Genomic DNA, 19270 nt, shown 5'->3' with positions numbered 1-19270 from the left:
CTCTAGTTCAGATTTGTTTCACTTTCAGTTCAGATCTACATCAGTTCTAGCTTCTAAATCATTTCTAGTTCAGATTTTATTCACTTCTAATTTAGTTCTGGTTCTAGTTAAGTTCTACTTCAGTTCTAGTTTAGTTCTTGAGAGTTATAGTCCGGTCCGGAGAGTTCTAGTTTGGTTTTACTTCACTTCTAGTACAGTTCTGTTCTTATTAAGATTTAGTTCAGTTCTAGTTTAATTAACTTCCAGTCCAATTAACTTCTAGTTCAGTTCTTGATGAGTTCCAGTTAAGTTCTAATTAGGATCTTGTTCTGTTTTAGTTCAGAACAGTTCACTAGAACTAAACTAAAACTGTAAGCGAATTAAACTAGAAATTAACTAGAACTTAATCTGAAATGAACTGCATTACAATTGAACAAGAACTGAAGTAGAACTAAACTAGAACTGGACTATAACTGAACTAGAACTGAACTAGTGCTGTACTAGAACTGAACTAGTTTTGTTTTATTTCAGTTCTAGTTTAATTAACTTCTAGTTCAGTTCTTGATGAGTTCCAATTAAGTTCTAATTAGGATCCAATTAAGTTCTAATTCAGATCATGTTATTTTTACTTCAGTTCTAATTCAATTCTTGTTATCTTATAATTTAGCTCAGATCGTGTTCTGTTCTAGTTCCGAATTAGTTCAGTTCTTGATGAGTTCAAGTTTCACTTCAGTTCTTGTTCTTATTCAGATCAGATTTGATTTACTTCAAGTTTAGTTCTGAATACTCTGTAATTCGATTCGAAGGAAAAATATTTCGAATTTATATGTTAAATACATTGTGTTTCGAAATCTTTTTCTTTCGAATCGAAATAAAGAGTTAACCCCCTTGTCCTAGTCCAGGTTTAAGTTATAGTTAAGTTTTACTTCAGTTCTAGTTGAGATTCGATTCACTTCTTGTTCAGTTTTAGTTTATTTTTTCCTTAGTTCATGTTACAATTCAGATTTCATTAACTTCAGTTCTAGTTGAGGTCTTGATAAGTTCTAGTTAAGATTTGTTTCACTTTAGTTTAGTTCTGGTTCACATCTAGTTCTACTTTCTTATTCTAATTAGATTTTAGTTCTGGTGTAAGTCTTGATAAGTTTTAGTTTAGTTCTAGTTCAGTTCCTCTTTTAATTCATATTTAGTTCAGTTTTACTTCAGATCTGAATATCTTCTTGTTGAATTTTAGATCAGTTCTAGTTTATTTCTAGCAAAATTCAGTTATAATTCAGTTTTCATTTAATTCTAGTTCTACTTCAGTTGTAGTTTAATTCCAGATCAGTTCTACTTTATTTCCAGTTAAGTCCTAGTTCAGTACTTAGAGATCTTAAAAAATGGTTCAAACGGTTCTTGTTGAGATTTGATTCACTTCTTGCTCAGTTTTAGTTTATTTCTCCTTCAGTTTTTGTTCTAGTTCAGACTTGATTAAATTCAGTTCTAGGTCAGGACTTGATTAGTTTTAGTTTAGTTCTACTTTAGTTCTAGTTCAGATTTGTGTCACTTGAGATCAGTTCTAGTTCTACTTTAGATTAGATTTCAATTCTGGTGTAAGTCTTGATAAGTTTTAGTTTAGTTCTAGTTCATATTCAGTTTTATTTCAGATCTGGATATCTTTTAGTTGAATTTTAGTTTAGTTCAGTTCAGTTTTTATACAATTCTAGTTCTACTTCAGTTGTAGTTTAATTCCAGATCAATTCTACTTTATTTCCAGTTAAGTCCTAGTTCAGTACTTACAGATCTTTAAAAATGGTTCTATTTTTGCTAAGTAAACTTAATCCCAAAATCTTTAAAGCTTTTGCTAATACAAATTAACAAATACCAACTCTTATCCAAAGTAATTTTTCAGTTTTTATTTATTTTGACATTTTTAAAAATTTTTCTTTATAAATTTTTTATATTTTGTTGAGAAATTTTTTTTTGTTTTTTGTTTTTATTTATTATTAATAATATAAATATTTTTTTTCATTAGACTTTATATTAATTAAATCATATGGGAAAAATTAGGAATTTATATAAAAAAATTTATAAAATTAAAAAATGAAAAACATTTAAAGCAAAAACACAAAAAATAAACTAAAAAAAATTGTCATTTTCGAAAATAAGTCTTAAAGAAAAGTTTTTGAAATATCAAATAATATTTTTCTTTTATTTTTATATAAAATAAAAAAACAAAACAAATTGTAATATTAAATTAATAACTACAAATACACAAAGTTAATTAATTGTAGCAGGGGGATGTGGAAAAGGAGCATTTATTATTGTATTTTATTTACTTTTGCTTTCTTCTTTTTCTTGTTTGTAGTTGTGTTATATTTTTTTGTGTATATAATATGTATGATGTATATTTGTGTGGTTTTTTTGTTAGTTTTTTTCATTATGTATATATGTTTTTTGTATGTATGTATGTATGTATTTTAGGTATGTAAGTATTTTTAAATTAATTCGTTTGTTGTTAGTTTAATTACTTAAAACTGTACATAAACTACAATTTTATTATATTTTTGCTGCTAGAGCGGGAAAAAGAAAACATAGTTTTTATGCTGGAAAGTTTATAGGTAAATATGAAAATTTAGCAACAGGATTTAAAGGAATTTTAATATTATTTGAAGCAAAATTTTAAACAAAAATTTTTTAGTCACCTGTTTTTTTCAAATTACTTATTTTTTATGCTTTTTGCTTTTCTCATTTTTTTGTAGAACATAATTATTTTAAATTTTTCTTTGCTTTTTTCTATATATTTTGTTTTTCTTTTGTTATTTTATTTTTTTAATGCCATGATTTTTTTTGTGTATTTGTTTTTTCTTTTTTTAATATTATGATTTTGTTTTTATTTTTAGGATAAGTTTATTTTTTTTTATTATTTTACCATTAAGATTTTCGGTTTTATTTTTATTAAAGTTTATTTTCTTTTTATTTTGTTTATCTTTATTAAATAATTATATAGTTTTGCAGTAATTTATTTGCAATAATAATTCGTTTTGTTTTTCAATTGTTTGCTTGGTTTTGTTTTTCTTTCATTCTAAATGTTATATAATAATAAATTGTTGTTGCTGTTAATGTTGTAGTTCATATCTATCCATTTATATAATGTAATAAGTGTTAAGTTTATGTTGTTATAATATTTGAGGTTCTTCTTACAACTACAACGTTCGTTAGATGATAATGTTTGGGGAAATCATGTTGCATACCTGGAAGAGAAAGAAAATTGACATTTTTATGTTTTTACTTTATTGAAATGAAAATAATCAACTATTATTATTAAAATCACTTTTAAAAACTATTCACACAGCATATTATCCAAGAAATGAAATCTTTGATCAAGTACAGTTTACTTTTAAGATTATGTTAAGTTCAGTTTTAGGTTTGTTCTAGTTCCGTCCACTGTTTTGGTTCAGTTTTAGTTCAATTCTTAGTTATTTATAGGATTTGATATAATTTGTTCTGGTTTCGGTCTAGTTCAGCTTTAGTTCAGTTCTAGCTCTGTTTTAGTTTAGTTCTAGTTGAGTTCTAGGTGGCTTCTGGTTCAGTTCTAGTTCAGTTCTAATTCAGTTCTAGTTCAATTCTAGTTCAGTTCTGTTCTAGTTCAAGTTCAGTTGTAGTTCAGTTCTAGTTCAGTTCATGTTCAGTTCTAGTTCAGTTCTAGTTCAGTTCATGTTCAGTTCTAGTTCAGTTCTAGTTCAGTTCTAGTTCAGTTCTAGTTCAGTTCTAGTTCTAGTTCAGTTCTAGTTCAGTTCTAGTTCAGTTCTAGTTCAGTTCTAGTTCAGTTCTAGTTCAGTTCTAGTTCAGTTCTAGTTCAGTTCTAGTTCAGTTCTAGTTCAGTTCTAGTTCAGTTCTAGTTCAGTTCTAGTTCAGTTCTAATTCAGTTCTAGTTAAGTTCTAGTTCAGTTTAAGTTCAGTTCTAGATCAATTCTAGTTCAGTTCTAGTTCAGTTCTAGTTCAGTTCTAGTTCAGTTCTTGTTCAGTTCTAGTTCAGTTCTAATTCAGTTCTAGTTCAGTTCTAGTTCGGTTCTAGCTCAGTTCTAGTTCAGTTCTAGTTCAGTTCTAGTTCAGTTCTAGTTCAGTTCTAGTTCAGTTCTAGTTCAGTTCTAGTTCAGTTCTAGTTCAGTTCTAGTTCAGTTCTAGTTCAGTTCTAGTTCAGTTCTAGTTCAGTTCTAGTTCAGTTCTAGTTCAGTTCTAGTTCAGTTCTAGTTCAGTTCTAGTTAAGTTCTTGTTCAGTTCTAGTTCAGTTTAAGTTCAGTTCTAGTTCAGTTCTAGTTCAGTTCTAGTTCAGTTCTAGTTCATTTCTAGTTAAGTTCTTGTTCAGTTCTAGTTCAGTTCTAGTTTAGTTCTAGTTTAGTTCTAGTTCAGTTCTAGTTCTGTTTTAGTTCAGTTCTGTTTCAGTTCGGTTATAGTACTTTCTAGTTTTGTTCTTGCTCTGTTCATGTTCAGTTCTAATTAAATTAAACATTATTGCTAAAACATTTCTTTAACCACAAAATGTTCTTATCAAACCAAAAGAGAGCAAAGGTGTTGATAAATATTGAATATAAATCCAAACTTGCTGAGTAACACTAAGAGTATTTTGTATAAAAAATTACCTTTTTGTCCATAGTCTAGCGATTCTATCATGCTCTTCGCGATTTTGTAAATATTGAGTAGCAATACTACCAACCAAAGGATCGGCTAGAAAGTTTAAAATAATTATATGTTATTGGTCAAAAAATATATATAAATGAATAACTAACCAGGATTACAATCAGTCAGCAGGGAACAAATTGACAGCAATACCTTTGATATGGTCAATGCTGGCGACCAATTATCCTTAAGAATATCTAAACAAATAACACCTTGACTATTGATGTTACAATGATAGATACGAGTACGGAACGTAACTTTAGGAGGTTTAAAAGGATACTCGGGTGAAAAGTGAATATCCAAAAAGAAAACACCACCCTCATACACAGAACCAGGTGGTCCCAAAATGGTTGAAACCCATTCATATAGATTATCACCCTTGGGACCGGCACTACAATTGGGCGGTGGATCTAGAGTAATTTCGGCCAGTTCTTTTTGTATACGTTTGGCTGAAGTACCCAAAGCTTTTGAGATTTTTGGATTTGGTTTGGGATCTTTACGCGTTTCCTCGCTAGTCGTGGCCGCTGCAGTCGAGGAGGAACCACCACTAACACCACCACCGCCAATGCCGGCACCCCCTAAGCCAGTGGAAGCATTTGTTGATGAACCCGATGAGGCGGGATTATTGGTAGCACCTACCGTGGCATTATTACCATTGCGACCGCGTCCAGAATTGGGTGTAGAATTTGTGTTGGTTGTAGTGGTGGTGGCATTATTGGTAGCAGACATATTATTGGCAGTGCCTGGTGGTGAATTGGCGGTCACAAGACCAGTGGCAGCAGTCGATGAAGCTGTCGTATTAGTTGCTGATGGACCACCACTAGTCGTAGAAGTTGAAGACATAGTGGCACTCAAGGTAGCAGGAGAAAGAGAGAGAGTTTTAAATTGTTTGTTGGCCAAATAAACTAAACAAGTTTGCAAAGTCAGCTGAAAATATAGAAAAGTAAAACAAAAAATTAAAATCAGCTGTAAATTAATAATTATGCTGTAAATAGTAAAAAATACCAATTTATATGTGGAGAAACTTAAATTGATTCCAAAATTGAGATACTGGCAAGATATTGAAATAAAGGTCTCTATTTTATAATAAAATTTCTTTTTTAATTTCTCGTTGAAACAATTAAAAGATTTTCCTTAAAAAAGAAAAAACAATTTGTTATAAACACACAAACACTTTAGTCTATTTTAAGGCGTTAAAAATTTCTATGGCAAAGGATTTTCTGTTTCTCCACAAAGTAATTGAAATATGTTTATAAAAAGAAAATCCTTGAAAATACAAAAGGAAAAATTGTATAGAAAATAAATCAGGTTGTCCTTGTTGAAAATTAAAATTTTACTATTTAGTCACGTTTTCTATACTTAACGTCCTACTGCTGCTACTATTCACAACAAACACATTTAACCTCGGGAAGGATTTACTCCTACACTGGGTGGGAGTTGTTTCTTTTGTGTAGGCAATTTGTATATAATGGACATACCCCCGGCTTGGAATACTAAAGAGACAATAAAACAAATATATTTAACACGGTTGTTTTACTTTAGCGGCCATTTTGGGTATTAAATGCAAAAAAAAAAGAAAAACAAAAAAAGAATAGCAGCAAAGGCAAATAAATAACAACAACAAGACGAAACCACACAGCAAAGTCACAAACACAAAAGCAGAGAACCCTTTAAAGCAAAAACACTAATTGGAAATTTAGTTGTAAATAAAACAATATGGATTTTCTTTAACTTTATTAATAAACTTTAGAAAAAATTTAAAAATTTACTAAAAAATACTATTGCAATTTTTTCTTTTGAGACATTTCATGTGCTAAACGCTCTGCTGCTGTTGACGTAGACTGCGTCAGAGTTTACAAACGCAATAGAATTTTTTTATAACATTCTTAAAAGTTCTTTGTTGTTGTTTTTCATTTCTATCATTCTTTGATTGCCTTTTGCAAAAGACTTTTCTAGCAAAATTTTGTATAACAATTTGTTAATTTTTCATAAATTATTTTAAAGTTTTCTCACTATTTCACAAAAATTTTCAGACACTTTTTCAGTTTTGCAGTTTCGTTTTTTTCTCTTTAACTTCTTTTATTCTTGCTATTAGCAGCCTTCGCCGTCTTACCGTTTTTTTCTCTGCCTGTCTTAATTTTTGCGAGTTTTTTTTTTCTTTATAACTTTTATCAAGTCTATTCACCTGTTTTATTATGTTAATATTTAGCTTTCAACTATTCGTTTATATTAGTTTTATATTTTTGTTAATTTTTTTAACAAAACTTCTGTCTTTTTTAATTTAAATCAAATTTTTTCTTTCTTCCCATCAAACTTTTTTTGAAACGCTTTGATTTTTTTTCGCAAACAGTAGTCATTTGTGTAATTTCAAAGTTGCCATACTATTTTTATTAGATTTTATTGGGGAACATTGCTAGACAAGGGAAACATGTTTAATATTGTTTTGTTTACGAAAAAAAGAAAATACAAAAATGTTCCGTTATAAAATAAATTCTCTCAGCTTGTACTTGTGATAAATGTGATTGATTATTTAGTTTCAAGTGAGCTCTTGTAAGAAAATGATCGATTTTAAAGTGATAATAAAAAATTTTAAAAGAAATATTTTGTGAAGTTGGCAATTTATTGAGAATTTATTAGTGAATTAGTGATAGTAGTTTGTGAAATTGACTATTTAATAAGAATTTATGATATTAGCATTATAAAAAAACTTAATTTTACTTTAATGAGTAATATTTGTGTTAAATATTTTTTATTCACATGGAGCTAAATTCAAAAGGATGCCTCTTTTTCTTATTGATAATAACAAAGTTCCGAGGTAAGTGTAGTAAAACTAACTTTTTCTACCTCTATTATTTTGAAATATTTCTTTATCTTTTAAAATTCATGTAAAATTAAGAATCAACAAGTTTTTAACATTCACTTCTTAATTGCGACTTAATTTAAACCTTGTTTTCGTAAAGGACAAACAAATGTTTTTTTTTATAAATTTTAACACTGAAATTCTACTACAAAACGGCAATCGATAAATAAATGTTATCATATAAAAATAAAACAAACTTTTTTAAGGAAAAATTACACATTTTCATAATTGTTTAAAACTTCTTTTTACAAATGTTCGTATTATACTGATTTCATAATATATTCTTAACATTTTCTATTGTGCGCTTTTTTTTAACAAAAAGCGATTTTTAAGGAACTACTACCAACTTTTAGTTTTCTTATTTTCTGAATAATTTATATTTAAAATAGATACCGATTTTCGAAGTTTTCTCATTAATTTTTTTTCTGGTTTCGCCAATTTTGTATACTAGGGTTCTGCAGTTGAAACGAAAAGTCGACTTTTCGATTTTTTTCATTTAGTTAAAAGTCGACTTTTTGCATTTTATGAAAAGTCGATTTTTCAACTTTTTCAACTTTTTCAATTTTCGATTTTTCGACATTTTCCGACTTTTCTACTTTTTCCGACTTTTCTACTTTTTCCGACTTTTTTCGACTTTCTTCGACTTTTTTCGACTTATCGATTTTTTTCGACTTATCGACTTTCAGACTTTTCGGCTTTTTTCGACTTTTATTCACAAAGTCGACTTTTCGACTTTTTTCACAGACGATAGTCGAGTTATCGACTTTTTTGGAACAAAATTTTCGACAAAAAGTCGATTGCTCGATTATTCGAAAGTCGATTTATAGAACCCTATTGTATATTATTGTTGTGAGTTGACATTTGGATTCAATAACAATAAGCAAACGAATGCAGTCGGACATTTGGTGCCATATTTATATTAAATTTTACTTTTATATTTATGAAATTTATTAATGAAAACACAATTTCGAGATGGACTTTGGTGAAATTAGCGGTGATTATTAGATAGAGATAATAACATATTTAACATAATTATGTGTTTTAGGGCCGTATTTAGGTTTGTTTTAAATAATTTTTAATAATCTTTGTCTTTGGGCTAACATAGTCATCAATCTAGCTTAAAAATTATGAAAGCCCTACTATAAAGTTAACAATGGTTATTAAAACTAGTTTTTATAAAGAAAAAGTATCATTGTTTACTTTAATAATAGTTTTTGCATAAGGCCCTTAGTGCATAGAAATTGTTTTCTTCAAGATCTGGTGATTAGTGCAAAAGTTCTATCATGAATTTGTTCCTACTTGTGATTTTTGTAAATTTAGTTGAGTATGCTGTAGTTTTCATATTTTGGAAATTTTGGATATTTTCATATTACATAGGAAATCTGGCAAGTTGCAAACACTTGATTATAACTGGCCATCTAAACAATAAGTGTGAAAGAGACAACTATACAAGCAAATGTCAATTAGCCGGTAGATGCTGATTTTCCGAAGCTTCGCTAGCAGTTGTATAAAAGTAGTAGTAGTAGTAGGTAAAACTAATAAAATGGTAGCAAGGGAAAGATGGCCAAATATAAGCAAATCGTTATTTTAAAGTTATATTCAAAATAATTGAAACTTATCTAAAATAAATTTAAAAAAATCCATTTTTACGAAAATCTTATACACATTTTCCTTTATTTTGTCATAAAAAACAAACATTTTCTTTTTGTATATTTAAATTTAGTCACGAAGGGAGAAATATTTTCCTGGAAAATATTGTACACATATAAATTTCTATAGATATAAAACTATTAAATTGTTTATTTGGTATCCATGCTGTTATCATTCGAGGCTAAGGCTTTACGTGACTTATAGACACGTACCGTATTATCAGCACCACCAGAAACAATGTATTTAGGATTAGACCAATCAATATCTAATACTTTATCGCCATGACCTATTAAATCATATAAAGGAGCCTTGGGACTGTAAATAAAAGAAAAGCAAATAATTTTATTTGTAAATTTAGAGTAAAAATTTAAGGATAAACAAACCTGCGACAATCCCATAGTTTATTTTGATTATCATAAGAACCCGAAACGAATAAATATTCCTCAGTATTTGACCACATAACAGTTTGTACCCATTGTTGATGACCCAAATAGGTGTTGCGTACTACGGAACCCTCTGTAAGAGATTAATTGATTTTCGTTTGTTGTATTTGATTTCTTTATTGTGTTTGTATTGTAACTTACGATTTGTTCTGGGATCATAAAGTCTTATATTCTTGTCTGCCGATGCTGTTACTATGAGTTTACTTATTGTTGAATAACTGGCATCAAATATAGACTTGTTGGTTGATATTTCCGTTTTAATACCTTCCATATTTAAATCCCATACTTTCATTGTGTGATCCCAACTGCTAGTTAGCAGAGTATAATCATCCATCCATTGTACAGCAGAAATGCATTCACGATGTCCCTGCAGTGTCATTTGGGGAGTCTAAAAAAATAATAAATTATTTATGAGATGATTTTTACCTTTTTAAGCAACATTTATTTAAAAATTATTAAATTTTGCCATAATAAACTTATCTGACTTACCCTTGTTGAACCACCATCGGGTCTTGCTCTTTTCGAGGTACCTTCACCCGCTTCATTAATATCCGATGACCATATTTTCAACATAGTATCCCAAGAACCAGTGGCAAATTTCTGCTTATTCGGACTAACATCAACACCATCTATTCCTCTCTCATGACCCTTACAAACCGATACACATTCCACTGAATTCGATTCAATCTTCCAATCCCACAACATGGCTGTCTGATCTTGCGAACAACTAACAAATTTACCACGTTCATCATCCAAAGAAACCCAGGCTACTGCTTTAACGGGCATAGTATGACCGGGTATAGTTAAAACATGTTTACCCTTAATAGTCCATATGTTAATGGTGTTATCATAACAGCCAGTCAATATCCATTTGCCGCAAGTTTTTACCGCTGAAACCCAATCATCATGTAAAAGACATTCTTGGGGTTCGGGTGCGGGGAATCGCTCCACATATTCCAATTCTATGGCATCTTCAAATGATATAGCCTTCTCTTTTAAATGATCACAAAGACGTCCTCTTAGATACTCGTCGAATACTAAGAAATCAAATTCCACATTACGTTTGTCATCATCTAAAGAAGCATGTTGCAATAGTGTATTAATGAAACTATTCAATTCAGTGGTGGTAATGGTGGCATCTATTGAATAAGGTACATCGGGTACGGCATATCTAAGAAAAGAATGTTAGCTATTAAAACTTCATCATTCCTGATTATTCTTTTCTATACTTACTGTTCCTGTTTTGTTTTAAAATGTACTTGTACTTGACCCTCTCCGTTTTCTGTTTCCATTTTAACTTTTGTTTTCTTTTTCTATTTGAACACTAGTTACTAATGTAATTTCTTTAGTTTTTTTCAATTAATCTTATGCTTTAGAGCATAAATTATTGTTTTTTGTTGATTTATATAAAAAATTTATTTTAATTTATTAAAGTTTTCTAAGTAAATTGTAAAAAATCACGCTGTATTTTTTAGTTTTTCTATAAGTTGTTTTTTATTTAAACACGTTTTGACAATTCTCTCACACATGCTAGTTAATGTCAAAAAGGGTGATGCCAGATTTATTATAAATGCGACAATTTGTGTAACCAGATGTAAATAAGTGTTTGTTTATTTAACCCTGCAATGAGATGAGAGAAAATTTTCTCTAGTGTGGATCATGTCTTATTCTTCTCATTCGTACAACAACAAATCAATGCAATTAATACGTAGTTTCTTAAACAAAAGTTTCTATTGTAGAGATTAAGGAAACTTCAAAAGAGAATAAAGAAAAACTTTCTCAACAAAAGCTTCTCAGTGTGAACCAGGTCTTACACATGTTTTTTTTTTTTGATATATCGCTTAGTTGTAAGGTTCAATAGTTGAAACGAAAATTCGACTTTTAGACTTTTTGCATTTAGTTAAAAGTCGACTTTTAGACTTTTTGCATTTAGTTAAAAGTCGACTTTTCGACTTTTTGCATTTTATGCAAAGTCGACTTTTAGTACTTTATAAATAGTCAATTCTTCGACTTTTTCTGATTTTTCGACTTTTTTCGACTTATTTCGACTTTTTGATTTTCTTCGACTTTTCAACTTTTTTCGACTTTTTGACGATTTTCGACTTCTTTCGACTTTTTCGACTATTTTTTACTTTTTTCGACTTTTTCCGACTTTTCGGACTTTAATTTACAAAGACGACTTTTCGACTTTTTTCATATGCGATAGAATTTTTTGGAACAAAATAGACGACTTCGACTTTTTCCGACAAAAAGTCAATTGTTCTATTATTCGAAAGTCGATTTATATAGTTTCACACAGGAAAACATTTTTTGGGAAACGTAAGTTTGTGTGTGTGAGAAAAAGAAATGCTTGATATTTCTATCTCTTTCTCTCACACACAAAAATCAAAAGTTTCCCTGTGTGAACCGGTACTTATTTACTATAAAACTGTCATCAAATAGAAAACTTATTTTTGGGTGAAACGAAGTCCATTTTACTTTTTTTAATCAAGTTTCTAGAACAAAGAGGTTTTTGCTCGTCTCTTCTCTGTATACACTGCGTTAGAGATCCGGTCAATATTTGATCTTATAAAGGTCTTACTAAAGTCTAACAAATGTTTATACCTTATATTTAGACCATAAAACTCATTAGTTAAGTCTGAGCGATCTGTCTCCTTATACAAAGGTATAGGTCATTTTGGTATTTCTTGGATTGTTACCCTGGCACTGTGCTCGCTATATGTAGCTCCATTTAAATTTTTAAATTAAAAAAATCTTTAATATTTCAAAATAGCAACATGCGAATATCATATTTAAAAATTTTAATTTATTTAACAAACTTTGTTCAATGAACTTTAATTTAATAAACCCCACACCACCATTCCACCACCCGTACAACTAATTGATTTCAGTTTAAAAGAAACCCAACAGAAATTATGGGCAATTTATGAATATGAATTTACAAATGAACTTTAGTTCATTTTGAAAGCCAAACCAATATTGAGTGCTTCTTATTGCTGCTGCTGGCCAGTTTAATCTCCTTAAGCAGAAGAGACATCCATTAAACACGCACTCAATATTACGTAAATTTAAAGTACATACATGCATACATACATACATACATACATACATACATACAGTGAATCAACTAAGTTTTTTGCCTACCTTTTTTTTAAAGAGAATTTTGTTTTTTGTTCATAAATAAAATTCGAAAAAACAGGTAAAAAGTAACTTTATGTTTTCCAATTAAAAATAGAGATTGTGTAAAATGGGAAAAATTAGAAAAAATATTAAAATACAAATTTTGCTGCATTTGTTGTTGCATTTTATTATTTTTATCAGAATTTTCATGTCAATAAAGTATTTTGCATATTGAGAATTCCGGTTAATTTAATTGGATTTTTCAAATTATTTTTTAATTATTTTTGAAATTTATTGTTTTATTGTTAAAAGGAAGAGTGTTAAGTATTTTTCAAATGCGATTTGCAAAAATCATATCCTCATTGGGTGAAAATGTGATGTTATTTGACTTAAAGGATAATAATGAGACAATTGCGATATAAAAAATTAGTTTAGATTTCTAGAACAAGTGTAAATCAATAAAATATAATTATGAAATGTTTAATCAATAACATTAAAAAATATAAAATTGAGTAATAGATGAAATGATCTAAAGAATTATTAGAAAAAACGCACTGAGTGCTCTTTCAAAAACTTTAACTTTAACCAAAGGGAGGAGACTTGTATCAAAGGAAAACTATTGGACTCCTGATTTATCTTTTTCAAAATATATATACGAACTAGGAGGAACACCATGTTTAAATTTAGACCTCTAAACAGACCTTAGAATACATGGAACCAATGTAAAGTGAACTGTCGTGTAGTACAGGAAAAATACCTAATTTAGATATTTTAAAATATAGGTGGTTATCATACCCCAAAGGTTAACAAAAGCAATATTTTTCACATAATACATACACTTATATATATATTTAGAACCCAAATCAAGAATAGCTATCCAGATCCAAATACGCTTACTGTATCTTAATCATAAAATAAAGAATTTAAAATATGAGGTTGAAAATCAAGATTTTAGTACTTAATAGTTCTATAGTGGTATATGGTGATGTCCCCATACTTAGAGTGGCTAGGATGGTACTTAGTGTTAGATTTATTGAATAAGAATCAATATTATAAAATTCTAAATAAAATTTACACAATACTCTCCAAATAGATGGAGTTTCCGTAATGTAGTTTTTGTTTATCAATACAAAATGACTAAAACCCCGGATTATTTTTGTTATAATATATAGATTTATACCTCTTAAAACATTTTTTCTAGGTCCAAATCCATTGATTATCTAATATATCATGTATCCAATTCAAAATTACATATTATTTTCGAAATTTAATGAAAGAAACGATAGATTTCATGTTAAGTCAAATATTGATAAATTCTGATAGGTATATAGGATAATAAATCGGTTAAGAAATTTCCAAATTTAGTGGTTCCACTATTAAAATATCTAAAAAAATGTTATTTTAATATATAGGAGTAATAAAAATATTAAATTTTATAAAATAATGCAGCAATATTAAAAAAAATGAACAAAAAACCTAAAAAAGCAAAATACTTTATTGACCCAAAAAATTAACAATACGTTCACATTTTATCAAAAATCTCGTTAATTAATATAACGATTTTACTTTTTATGGTAGAAAATTAAAATATAAGATATTCTTTAAAAAAATACAATAAACAAATTGCTTTATTTTTCTAAAAATAATTGTTCAGATAAAGTTTTTTCTTAAAATTTATAAAATTTTACATAGGCAAATTACTTAATTGATTCACTGTACATTCATTCATTATTTCTTTGATTCGTTAAAAAAAATTTTTTAACCAACCAAAAACTGGTAGAAGTCATCATTATTATTATTAAATAATACTTTGTAATAATTTTGGTTGTATTTGTTATTGTTGCTTTAATATTCATTAATTTCATTGTGTCAGTGAGTTAATTGCACCACATTTTAGAAATTATAAATTTTGGAGGTTAAATAGCCAGCCAAGTTAAAGAGCTTTGAGTGGGTGATTCAAGCTGATTGCTTTGAAAGCTGTTTATTTATGGTTATGGATTTAGGGAACTTGACGTAGTAGTAAAGTTAAGAGTTTATTTTGAAGATGTATTTTAAGTTGTTTTCATAAGTACACTTCAATTATTACTTGTATACAGATAAGTGGCTGATACATTTTAGTTGTTTTCTTGTCTCTTCAGAAAGGTCATTTTAATTAAATAATAAGGACAATGTGATGGCTCTACAAAAAAAAAAAAAAACAATAACATATATTGTTGTTGTTTCTATGTATATTTGAAGGATTTGGTAAATTAATAATTTTTTTGTTTTTAAAGGATTTTTGGGATATACTTAATTTTGTTGTCAGTTTACAAAGTTTAGTTAACTGTTGTTTAAAAACGATTCCATTTACATTATATGTGTATTACTGAAATATATATCTTATATTTGGCATTGAATTTGTATGTAAAAGCATTCATAGGTTCACAATCTGTTAAGTAATTGTGCTAAAGTCACCATTTAAGTAAATTATTGATATAATATTTTTCACTGTTTAGATAACAAGAGGAGATACTTTAAGGGCTAATTTTTAAGTGAACGATTAGGGATTAAATTAAAATTAATCCTCTAATGCCAATTTATAATCAGATTACTTAATCTAAAAATAAATTGATTCTGATGTTAATCCCCGTTAGTGTTTTTGAGTACAATTGACTTTACGGCTTTTCGACTTTTATTTTCAAATCCACTTTTTTGGAACAGAATAGTCCGTCCGTCTGTCCGGCTGGCTGGCTGTCCATGTAAAGCTTGTGCGCAAGGTACAGGCCGCAATTTTCAAGATAATTTGATGAAATTTGGTCCAAGCATGTTTTTTGGCACAGGGACGAATCCTCCAGATTTGAACTTTTTATGCCATAATTACGTCAAATATTCTATTATCTCTCTAAAAATTGGCACAAATAAGTTTTACATAAGTATAAATGACACTGCTGATTTTCGTAAGGATCGGCCCTTATTTGACCCTAGCCCCCATACAAACCCCCCATCAAAAAATGTCTTAAACGTCTAAAATTGATTTGTAACCATTTGTATCGCAATGAAACTCAACAAAACTAACTGTTATTTAAAAATATATCCTTTTCCCAAATTTACCGAGGATCGGCCCATATTTGACCTATAAAAGCCTCATTTAGAAATTTTAGTTTTTTATCAATAAATGGCTTAAATATTTTGGAATTATGGTAATATTCAACATAAAAGTTTCATTACAAAAAATAAAAATTTTATAAAAAGTAAAAATTTTAAAAATATACTCATGGTGTAGGGTATTATATGGTCGGCCATGCCCGACTATACTTTCCTACTTGTTTCTAATAATTCTTTAAAACATTTCATCTATTACTCTATTTTATATTTTTTAATGTTGTTTATTAAACATTTCATAATTATATTTTATTTTTAGTGTAAATCACATGTTCTAGAAATCTAAACTAATTTTTTATATCGAAATTGCCTCATTATTTGCCTTTAAACATTTTTAAGGCAAATAACTTCTCATTTTCACCCAATGAGGATATGATTTTTGCAAATTGCAATTGAAAAATACTTAACTCTCGTCCTTTTAACAATAAAGGAATAAATTCCAAAAAGTAATTAAAAAATAATTTGAAAAACCCAACGAATTTAACCGGAATTCTCAAAATGCAAAATACTTTGTTGAAGTGCAATTTATGATGGAAAATAATAAAATGCAACAACAAATGCACCAAAATTTGTATTTTAATATTTTTCTAATTTTTCCCCATTTTACACAATCTCTATATTTAATTGAAAAACATTTATTTATATTTTACCTGTTTTTTCGAATTTTATTTATGAACAAAGAAAACAAAATTCTCTTAAAAAAAGGTAGGCAAAAAACTTAGTTGATTCACTGTATGTATATATCGAGTTAAGATTTAGAATTTATTATACTTTCTAATTTTCTAAATTTCATGATTAACTTTAAGACTCACTGCAATAAATTAAATTTACTATACAACTATAAAGATGTGACCACATATTAAAAGACTTTCCTTATGGAGATTAAAAAAAATACAATAATTTTAAAATACACACTCAACACATTAACGTGTTTTGAATTGAAGATGAGTCCGGGTTTAAAAGACCATTAAAATAAACGTTTATTGCAAAAATAAATAACTAAAAAAATTAAAAAAAAAATATATAAAAAACGTATTGAAAATGAATTTGTAATTGTTTTAAACCAAAATGAACAAGCAGAGTTGATACTCTTAAAAAATGGCTGAACCAGACAAAATGAATACCACAAAGAGTTGGAAGAGTAATTTTGAATTTAGTTTTTAAACAAAAAAGTCTATAAACAGTGGTAAAATAACAGTAACTGGTATTATTAACGTGTGGAACGTGCATAAGGTAAGATCGTCAAATAAAAGTAAAGCTGAAAAGCGGGATTACGTTTAAAGAGGATTAATGGTGGTGTGTCTTTTTAGAGTGCTAAATTAAAAAAATATATAAAATGAAATCTTTTGCTGTGTGTTTTGCTGTTTTGGCCATTGCTGCCTTTGCCTATGCTATGCCCCAACAACGTGAAGGTGCTGCCTACACCAATGAGGCTATACGTCAAGCTCAACAGACTTTTCTGATACCCAAAGATGCCCAAATTCAAAATGTCCAGGAGGGTATTGAATTGGGAGCCTATGAACAAATACCCGGCAATCAACGCATCAATCTTTTTGAAATTTTAGGCGATCAAGTTCCCTCGGAAGTAATCAACAACTTACAGGCTCAAGTAGATCAAATTGGTAGAAATTAAATTAAAATAATTCTTAATCTTAAAAAAACACTTTCATTACATTTCATATTGTTATTTATGCTCGATATAAGGTTATAATTAAAACGGCAATTTTAAAAATACCGTATATAACCTTACGAAAATATTGTTGTTAATTTTTTTTTTGTTGTAAAAATTTTCTGTTTTTTTGTTTAGTTTTTAATAAAAAAAAAAATAAATATTTTAGAAAAAATTATTACTTATTATTAAAGAAAAAGGTGTTTTATTTTTTAATTTAATTTAAAATTAAAAAAAATAAATAACCAGTAAAAAAAATGCAAGTTGTCATTTGTAAACTCACACAATTGTCTCCAGTTATTTACTCTCACTTTTACACGAAACACAATCTCTGCAATTGTTGTTGTAAAAAAAACAAACTTACGTCTTTTTTTTCTCCATGCTTGAGAAATCATGTTGTTATTTCTTCCTAGTTTTGTTATTGTTTTTAACATTACCGTTAGTTTGTACATTAATGTTTGTTATTGTCTTTAACTGAAAGGCATTCATTCATTCATTCATTTATTCGTTTGTTATTGTTTTCCTTTGTCTATTATTGATTGACACTTTGTGACATTTTGTTTTGTTGTTTGTAATGATGAGGGCATTATTTTGCATAATAAAAGAAATTGTTACCTCTAATGCATATTAATTAATATTATAAATCTATTACAAATTTGTTAAAATATTAACAAATTTTGTTAATTGTTTATATTCCAAATAAACAAAGTATGTATGTAGTTATGTGAAATAAAAGTTTGTATTAAAGTTGAATCTATATGAAATACTCTTTGGTACAAAAATGTTTAATATGTTCATGGCTATTTGTTTTTTTTAATAAAATTTTGCATTATGTAATAGTACTTGTGGCCTCTACATTATTTTTTATGTTTATTATTGTTGCAGTTTTATTTTTATATATTTTTGTTACTTTTGCTGAAAATGCTGTAAATCATGTTGTACTCGTTTTAAGTTTTTTTCTTCTTTTTCTCATACTCATCACCATCATCATCATCATGAAGTTTGTTTTTTGCCGGGGCATCATGCTAGATGTGACCAACTAAATATCTTTCACTTTTTTCACTAAAAGCCGTAATACACGGTTATCAGATCTTATAAAGTTGTCAGTAAAATGTTCAAAAAATGTCTAATAATCGTCAGAACTTACAATTTCTCTTTTGTCAGAAAAAGCATTACCGAAAATATTTCAAGTCAAAATTTGTAAGTTGACAGTATTATTAGTCATTTTTTGCACATTTTAGTGCCAACGTTGTAAGATATAACAACCGTGTCTACATAGCAATTCACATAAATGTGATTCCTACAGACTAGGGTTCTATAAATCGACTTTCGAATAATCGAACAAATGGCTTTTTGTCGAAAAAAGTCTAAGTCGACTATTTTGTTCCAAAAAAGTCGATAACTCGACTATCGTCTATGAAAAAAGGCGAAAAGTCTACTTTGTAAATAAAAGTCGTAAAGAGTCGAAAAGTCGAAAAAAGTCGAAAAGTCGGAAAAAGTCGAAAGTCGGAAAAAGTCGAAAAGTCGAAAATAGTCGGAAAAAGTCGAAAAAGGTCGAAAAGTCGAAAAAAGTCGAAAAGTCGGAAAATGTCGACTAATTACAAAATATTAAAAGTCGAAAAATCGACTTATAATTAAATGAAAAAAGTCGAAAAATCGACTTTTAACTAAACGCAAAAAGTCGAAAAGTCGAAAAGTCGACTTTTCATAAAATGCAAAAAGTCGAAAAGTCGACTTTTCGTTTCAACTATA

The 19270-nt window shown here is 28.3% G+C and overlaps 3 protein-coding genes across 6 annotated transcripts; 1 reads left to right on the top strand and 2 right to left on the bottom strand.

Annotated features, from left to right (window-relative positions):
* Nucleotides 1-2895: 2895 nt before the first annotated feature.
* On the bottom strand, nt 2896-6928 carry LOC111682337 (ubiquitin-conjugating enzyme E2 E1). Of its 4 annotated transcripts, none has more exons than XM_023444262.2 (4): nt 6749-6927; nt 4746-5562; nt 4599-4683; nt 2896-3209 (listed from the first exon to the last, which is right to left on the bottom strand). In XM_023444262.2, the coding sequence occupies exons 2-4, from the start codon at nt 5476-5478 to the stop codon at nt 3197-3199; spliced, it is 831 nt and encodes a 276-aa protein (XP_023300030.1). In that variant the 5' UTR covers nt 5479-5562; nt 6749-6927; the 3' UTR covers nt 2896-3196. The 4 variants fall into 4 exon arrangements, with proteins under 4 accessions (XP_023300030.1, XP_023300032.1, XP_046812584.1 ...); XM_023444264.2 differs by lacking the exon at nt 6749-6927 and adding an exon at nt 6649-6744; XM_046956628.1 differs by lacking the exon at nt 6749-6927 and adding an exon at nt 5641-5663.
* A 2224-nt stretch (nt 6929-9152) lies between these two features.
* LOC111682342 (ribosome biogenesis protein WDR12 homolog) lies at nt 9153-11003 on the bottom strand. Its single transcript, XM_023444270.2, has 5 exons — nt 10822-11003; nt 10078-10759; nt 9730-9976; nt 9529-9661; nt 9153-9460 (listed from the first exon to the last, which is right to left on the bottom strand). Exons 1-5 carry the CDS (start codon nt 10878-10880, stop codon nt 9295-9297), a joined length of 1287 nt encoding a protein of 428 aa, XP_023300038.2. The 5' UTR covers nt 10881-11003; the 3' UTR covers nt 9153-9294.
* Nucleotides 11004-16952: 5949 nt separating this feature from the next.
* On the top strand, nt 16953-17693 carry LOC111682348. The gene is made up of 2 exons (XM_023444277.2): nt 16953-17082; nt 17160-17693. Exon 2 carries the CDS (start codon nt 17186-17188, stop codon nt 17480-17482), a length of 297 nt encoding a protein of 98 aa, XP_023300045.2. The 5' UTR covers nt 16953-17082; nt 17160-17185; the 3' UTR covers nt 17483-17693.
* Nucleotides 17694-19270: the final 1577 nt, after the last annotated feature.

The sequence above is a fragment of the Lucilia cuprina genome, chromosome 2 (genome assembly GCF_022045245.1).
Source record: "Lucilia cuprina isolate Lc7/37 chromosome 2, ASM2204524v1, whole genome shotgun sequence".
NCBI classification, from domain to species: Eukaryota; Metazoa; Arthropoda; class Insecta; order Diptera; family Calliphoridae; genus Lucilia; species Lucilia cuprina.
The sequence above is the reverse complement of the archived record's forward strand: the minus strand, read 5'-3'. Positions and strand labels throughout refer to the sequence as shown.

Bases quoted from the DNA above. Each gene is read 5' to 3' on its own strand.
- LOC111682337 (XM_023444262.2), bottom strand. From the start codon at position 5,478: ATGTCTTCAACTTCTACGACTAGTGGTGGTCCATCAGCAACTAATACG. The intron at 4,684-4,745 runs GTTAGTTATTCA...TAAACTTTCTAG, and splicing joins GCTGACTGATTGTAATCCTG to CCGATCCTTTGGTTGGTAGT.
- LOC111682348 (XM_023444277.2), top strand. From the start codon at position 17,186: ATGAAATCTTTTGCTGTGTGTTTTGCTGTTTTGGCCATTGCTGCCTTT.
- LOC111682342 (XM_023444270.2), bottom strand. From the start codon at position 10,880: ATGGAAACAGAAAACGGAGAGGGTCAAGTACAAGTACATTTTAAAACA. The intron at 10,760-10,821 runs GTAAGTATAGAA...TTCTTTTCTTAG, and splicing joins TTTAAAACAAAACAGGAACA to ATATGCCGTACCCGATGTAC. The intron at 9,461-9,528 runs GTTTGTTTATCC...TTTTATTTACAG, and splicing joins AAACTATGGGATTGTCGCAG to TCCCAAGGCTCCTTTATATG.